Here is a 7322-nt window from a genome sequence, read left to right as displayed (position 1 = left end):
TTGTGAAGAACAGGCATGGATTAAAGTTTAAGGAATACTACATTCAGAAAACGTTGCAAATTCACATCCCTTACGCACATAATCAACCCATCAAATTCCAACCCCTAACAATAATACACAGAGAGAGGAAAAAAAAACAAGACAGCAAACATGGTCTAAACAAAGCACAAGATCAATATGAAACACAAGCGGAGTTCTCAGGCTCTGGTCTTGAATGGGATGGCTCTTATGACTATCTGGTGGTAAAGGGCAGCAAGTGCAGCTCCAATGAACGGTCCCACCCAGAAGATCCACTAAAGCAAGCAACAAAAACATCGATCAGTTAGAATAATAATATTTATACAACTATTTTTCTATTCATTTCACATTATTTTGCCTTTCAAATTAAAATTACTAAAGTTTTTAATTTAAATTTTATATTTTACATAACCATCCTAAAAAATATTATAGATATAACATCCCTTTGTTTAAAACATAGTTTCAAAAAGAGAAATACTCAAGTCACAAAGTGATTACATAAAAGTAATCTCACAAGCTGATGTGGCTTAATGTAATTTGTCAGATTATAAAATTATTTTTATTGTGGAGTAGATCTGACGGATCACATGAAACTACGTTAGTTTGTGAGATTACTGTTGTATAATCCCTTTGTGGCTGTATCACTTTAAAAAATGTTGTATGTGTATCGTTATTCCTTCAGTTATTATATAGTGTAAATGCACCCATCCAGAAGTAAATCAATGGGATCATGACACTTTACTAACCTGGTCATCCCATGCGTGGTCTTTGTTGAAGATGATGGCAGCCCCAAGGCTCCTGGCAGGGTTGATGCCAGTTCCAGTGATGGGGATGGTAGCCAAGTGCACCAAAAACACTGCAAACCCAATTGGAAGTGGAGCCAAGATCTGCAGGTCAAGTCAGAGAAACGAAAAGGTGTTTCAGAACCATATATCATATCTGCAAGGCAAGAAAGTACATAACCCCAAGCAAGTCTCACTACAGCATCGCACAAAGAAACCATATTTAATAATTTCCACGAGAGCACCTGTCCTGGGAGACGTTTAACGGTTTTAGACAATCTTGTATAAACATAATTTTCCCATATCCCAAGCAAGTTTTAATACACCAGACACAGCCTTTTCTGTTTTTTCTTGACAAGTTTAATAGGAGATGTACTATCACAGGCTCACAGCCCATGCAATTTTCCCATATTCATGCACTATATATGTAAGAATGTACTAGTTTGAGACCAACAAGTAGGGTGAACGTCTGATTTTTTTTTTCCTTAACATTCAATTACAAGTGGAGATTCTACTATTAATTCACGCAGAGTTCATAATCGTATCTGAATTTTACACAGCAATAATCTTAGTTCAACCAACTTTTTGAGAAGAAACTTCTATCTGAGTAGAAAGTAGGCAAGAGCATAGATCTTTTCAGTAGCTATGAAACTCTCTTAATACAAGAATGCAAGCTTTAAAAACTCTAGAATGTTATAACTTAAAACCATTCAAAGCACTACCATAATTGCAATTTCCAGCAACAATTGATTTCAATTTCACTTTCAATCTCACCCTGTACACCCCCACTTTCAATCTCACCCTGTACACCCCTAACACCGTCTATTCAGAAAGTTTTATGCAAATGATCAACAAAGCATGTATACCACTACACTGTGTCCAAAGCCCTCAAACAATTCCATTTGATTGGGATTAAACCCAAAAACAAAACTAGGACTCCTTAATTCCATCGATGACTACTACTCTGTAATTTCTGCTAATTTCTGAAATGGTAGTAACAACTCATTATTCACGAGAACTTTAGAACAGCATAAAGTCAACATGAGAACAAGCAGTGATCAATATGAAAATGACATGAACTAGATTTAACAAATGCAGAATATATATTTATATATATTATCAGTAAACTAGAATTTTATTGATGAGATTAATATGCATAGCCCAAATACACAGATAACAAATGCAGAATATATAGATATATATATAAATAAGAAGTTTATTTTATTTTATTTTATTTTTATACAAGTAGTATGAAAATAAGAAAAGCTTCCTCTCTCTTATACTCCTTGTAGTTGTAGAATAAACTTCTTCCCGAAAATAAAATTTTATTCTGCACCTCCAAGTATCTATACCACTAATTCAATCACTTAGGAGCATCATAACACTTAGAAAGAGAACTGCATACAGTAAAATGTGACATTACATCAATCAGAAATGGCGACAATTAAACTAGTTTTCCCAGGGCTTGCAAATTTTTTTTTTGAACTTCTGATATGAGTTCTAAAGAAAGCAATTTTATTTTATTAAACACTCTAATGGGATTCATAATAGCCGTGCCTAACCAGACTGTCGAAAACCAAATGAAAATTCTACCATCATTTTCCAAAACCCAATCCAATGGCATTTTGTACAAACCTAACATTTCTCAAGAAGCTAACCAGTAACCACAACACATTTTAAGGTGCAAGCATGTCGCTTCCAACAAATGGGTTTGGCATAAGCATTAAAATCACTCTTAAGACATGATAGATTAAAAGAAAGCTCATCAAACTTCTAGTAATCTAAGGTATTCTGCCAAGTAAAAGTTCACAAGTTGAATATAGTGCCCCTATGTACTAGCAAAGTGGCAAGGTATCTTGGCAAACAGAGCTAAAAAAAACCTTCATCAAGGCATATGGCACCCCACAAGCATGGGTCCACACGCGAAACCAACACACAAAATTTAACCACAAAGTTCAATTCAGACTCTATGGAGATGGAACTCTGTTAAATTGAGCCGCATGCCACAGTGAGACAATCATTAGCCTGTTCCACAAAAAAGCATAAGGGGACTCACATTATAGTGAAATACGCTAGTTGCACAAACTTTTATGTTCAAGTCGTGTAGCATTGCCATATCATGTATAAGTCCATCCAAGCACCCCTACCATGCATTTGGTAGGCAAAGCATGCAACAAGACTTGTGTATTAAAGTTGAACAAACAATCCAACCTAAATAAGAGCCTCCAAAAATAAGTATTGGGTTCACTCCAGCAAAAGATTATAGTCGTGGGGTATTTTCTTCAATTTATTATTTTTCATGGCAAAGAGACCGAGTCCAAACAAAAGGTTCTCTGCCATATTGTTGTAACTTGTGACAGGCTTTAGGTATGTTGAGGTCAAGGGCAAGGGTTCGAGTTTTTCTCATTACTAAAGTTGGCTTTCTCCTATGGATGTAATCCTATGTGCCAAACCATGTAAATAAGCCATCCAAGCCATTGATTTATTTATGTTTTCTCTTCTCTACATGCTTGTTGTAAAAGTAAATTAAGTAATAAATAGATAACTACAAATAACAAAGGGAGAAACAGACAAACGTGTGCATAGCCATAGACAGAGTTACAGATAAATACATAGAAAAAGAAGAAAAAAAAAAACAGAGACAGAGGAGAGAAGGAGAGAGAGAATAATACTTACAGGGACATGGGAGTCTCTAGCATTCCTCTTGGCATCAGTTGCAGAGAAAACGGTGTAAACGAGAACGAAAGTGCCAACAATCTCAGCTCCAAGGCCATCACCCTTGGTGTAACCGGGTTTCACTACATTGGCTCCACCACCCTGAAGTTCGTACTGTGTTTTCTGGAACCCTTTCACAACACCTGCGCCGCAGATTGCACCCAGGCATTGCATCACGATGTAGAATAGTGCTCTTGTCAGGGAAAGCTTTCTCGCAAGGAAGAGACCGAATGTCACAGCTGGGTTTATGTGTCCACCTGTGCGAAACATAAACAAAATAACGCGTACCGTACGTGAGGAAAGGGTGAAAAGAACCCCCATCGAAAAAATCAAACAAGCTGCTCCAACCAATTGAGTAAGGAAATGTCTCGGGGAAAAAAGTTAAGAAAATGGCAAATCTTGGGAATTTGTTTAAGAGAACATAAGAATAAAAGAGTCTGATTCCTTGTTGCTCAGATTTTCTGACAGCCCAAACATACACTAAAGCAGCATTCATGACTTCAAGTAAAATTTTCCGAAAGTCCAGTAATTAAGTGCAAATTCCTCTCCTCATATCTCTCACAAACCCAACAGAAGATTGAAAAAGGAAAGGGGGATGAAGTCACCGCTTTGAACAGATCCCACCTAAAACATGCATGCTAGCCTGTTTTAGCCTTTTTTTTTCCCAGCAAACAATCAACCAAATAAAAAATGAAAAAATCACTACAAAGTCATTAGCTCTCCATCTTTGTCTACAGACATAAGAGCAAGCAAGAGATTGATTTTAGAGAGAGAGAGAGAGAGAGAGAGAGAAGCTTTAGAAAATATACATCTTTAAGCATGTCACAAAGAAAAAATCGTTTCTTTCCTTCATTATTCACCCTGAAACTTCAAAGCAACATAGGTAGAGAGAGAGAGAGAGAGAGGTGTAACCTGAGATACCAGCAGTGCAGTAAACAAGGGCGAAGATCATGCCCCCAAAGGCCCAAGCAATGCCCTGAACACCAACAGAGGCACACTTGGGAGAGGTGGCGACACCCATGACAGTAAGAACAGTGATGTATAGGAATAGGAAGGTGGCGATGAACTCGGCAATGCCAGCCCTCCAGAAGGACCAGGACTGGAGCTCCCCTGGCTCAAACAATGGTGCTGGCGGTGGCTCCTTGTAGTCCTTGTCTGTCTGTGCCGATGTCCCTATGGGTTGCCTCTCTGAAAACTTGTTCGCTCCTAGTTTCACATCCTCTTCTTTCCCCTCCATTGCCTCTCGTAGCTTCTGGCTACACACAAGCTCTGATCTCTCTCTCTCTCTCTCGGATTGTAAAATGAAAGTCTTGGAGCCTGAAGGTGAGCTTTGTGGGAGAAGTGGGTGCAATGATTTATAGGGACGACAAGCTACTGACCAGTCTTAGGAACTACATATACCAAAAGAAAATCATATATGATTGGCTTCGGAGTCTTGGGTAACATTATGTTCAAACAGTTTTATTGCTCTCTTCATGCAATCTAACGTAAAATGTTAAGTACACAGCATGAAAAAAGAGGGTTATTTTCAGAAGTTGAACTGTAGCAAACTAGAAAAAAAATTGAATATTTAGCAAAAGATGGTGAGTTGAGAATTCATGTTAAGTTTCAACGATAATTAGTTTTAGAATAATGATAGTATTACTATTCAATTACTATTTATTTATTATTTCATTTATATTTCATTTTTTTAAATTTTTTATTTTACTTGATGATTAAGAAAGTAAGTATTAGTAAAATTATATATTTTTTTAATTTTTTTAATAATTAAAGATGTTAAAAATATATTTTAAAAATAATAATAAAATTTAAAATACACTTATATAATAGATTAATAGATAGATAATAATAGAATAAGAACCCAATCAATAGCCTTAATTTTAATTACAAATTTTGGAGATGTTTAAGTACAAAAAGATGGAGTAGTGGAAGCTCAGAGCAGGCATTGGTACAGCTTTGAAATAAAATAAAATAAAAAGACATAGGTACAGTCACATCAGGAAGGAATCCGGATGCTTTGGCTGTCCTTTATCTTTCTGCAGACCATCTTTAATCCTACTTTTCCCTCCACTGTGTTCAAAAAAAAAAAAACTCCCACCACGCCCATCCATATTCGTGTGACCATAATACCCCCCAATTGCAACACAAACAGCCCTCAGGGTATACTGAAAGAAGGGGTATTATTGTCTATACAAGAACTAATGGTATATTTAACTGCTGAACGGTTAAAGATTAGCTTGGAAATAACGGATTAATTTGATTAATAAAATGATAATTAGAGGATTAGACCGTTTGCTGTTTTATCCAATCAGAATGGAAGAATGTGGGAGTTGGGGGACAAAGGTCCACAAAAAGGGGACATAAACGACAACCGTATTGCCAGGCTGTCCTTTCCCTGGTTACGAGGCAAAACTGTGCAACGGAAGCCCGGTTTCCTCAGCTTTGCTGCAATCATGTGGGCTCTAGTCCGGAGAGGATAATGTTATATATATATATATATATATATATATATATATTACTAAGGTTTTTTTTTTTAGCATATATAATAGTATGTTAATATTTAATAATAACGATTAATTACAGTAAGATACTTTTATTATAATTATAGGAAATCTAATCCGTATCTTTGTTATAGAAAATGATATATGTAATTTTGTTTTAAAATAATTTGTAAAAAATAATATTATTTCGTATAAATTCTTTGTTTTAAAATATAATTATATAAAAATCTATGAAAACAATTTATGTGTATCATTACTAAAATTTATTCAAAAGTGAGGGGAAGGTTTAAACTACGTTTAGATGTTGAATTGAGTTGAAATCTTTATTAATAGTAATGAATTAAAATAGTTGATATGAGTTTATGTATGTTTAAATGTTAAGATTAGTTGAAATATATTTATGAAAAATTATAAAATAAATAAGTTTTATCATTAATTTTTACTATTTATCTGACATATTAAAAAGTCAACTGCATCAACTACTCGAAAGGATAAAAACCTTTCCCGTGGGATCCACTTGCAGCCAACCAAATGGAGTAAAGTAAGGGCAAAATGGACAAAATCTTGTTTTTTTATTGCAACCATCACTTTGACAGTTTGGCGGCATCCCTGGCATTTGGTAGGAGAGTTAAATCAATGGAAAATGATAGGTTACTCTCTTACAACTTATTTATTATTTTTTTAATATTTAATTTTTTTTATAATTTTTTATTTTACTTAATAGTTAAGAAAGTGATAATTAGTAAATTTATATATATTTTTTAATTTTTTCTTAATGATTAAAAATGTTAAAAAAATATTTAAAATAAAATGATAAAAAAATAAAAACACTACAAGTAGTAGATGGATAGTAGATAGGTAGTAAGCCTATCACTACCCTAAATCAATATACAGTATAAATTTACTTAACTCAATCTCGAATTCAATTTAATTTATTATTTAGACTATAGAAGAAGTCTAAAAGTAAATTGCACTGAATTCGATTGAGTAACCAAATGTAGCCTTCAAACTGTTTTGAAAGTGAGAATGCATAATTTTAAGATTAGAACATTTTGGAGGTTAGCAAAAAGTGAGTAAGCATCACGCAAGATCATGTGGGTCACGCCTTCAAAGATTGTACACTGAAGTTTTCATGGAAAGAATTCTCTATATGATTTTAATATTAATTCAGATTATTTTGATAAAAATATTTATATAAGTATAATATGATGTTTTCTTGATATTAGACTTGCCCAGATTATAAAATAGATTAAGGCATTTTTGGATGTTGAAATGAGTTGAATTCAGATAATAAAATATTATTGTT

General features: G+C 34.3%; 1 protein-coding gene across 1 annotated transcript; it reads right to left on the bottom strand.

Moving 5' to 3' along the window:
• Nucleotides 1-5078, bottom strand: LOC108981659 (aquaporin PIP1-1). Its single transcript, XM_018952890.2, has 4 exons — nt 4428-5078; nt 3477-3772; nt 765-905; nt 1-293 (listed from the first exon to the last, which is right to left on the bottom strand). Exons 1-4 carry the CDS (start codon nt 4750-4752, stop codon nt 198-200), a joined length of 858 nt encoding a protein of 285 aa, XP_018808435.1. The 5' UTR covers nt 4753-5078; the 3' UTR covers nt 1-197.
• Nucleotides 5079-7322: the final 2244 nt, after the last annotated feature.

This window comes from Juglans regia, chromosome 7, assembly GCF_001411555.2.
Source record: "Juglans regia cultivar Chandler chromosome 7, Walnut 2.0, whole genome shotgun sequence".
Classification (NCBI taxonomy): domain Eukaryota; kingdom Viridiplantae; phylum Streptophyta; class Magnoliopsida; order Fagales; family Juglandaceae; genus Juglans; species Juglans regia.
The sequence above is the reverse complement of the archived record's forward strand: the minus strand, read 5'-3'. Positions and strand labels throughout refer to the sequence as shown.

Bases quoted from the DNA above. Each gene is read 5' to 3' on its own strand.
- LOC108981659 (XM_018952890.2), bottom strand. From the start codon at position 4,752: ATGGAGGGGAAAGAAGAGGATGTGAAACTAGGAGCGAACAAGTTTTCA. The intron at 3,773-4,427 runs GTTACACCTCTC...TGTTTCGCACAG, and splicing joins CTGCACTGCTGGTATCTCAG to GTGGACACATAAACCCAGCT. The intron at 294-764 runs GTTAGTAAAGTG...TGCTTGCTTTAG, and splicing joins ACCACGCATGGGATGACCAG to TGGATCTTCTGGGTGGGACC.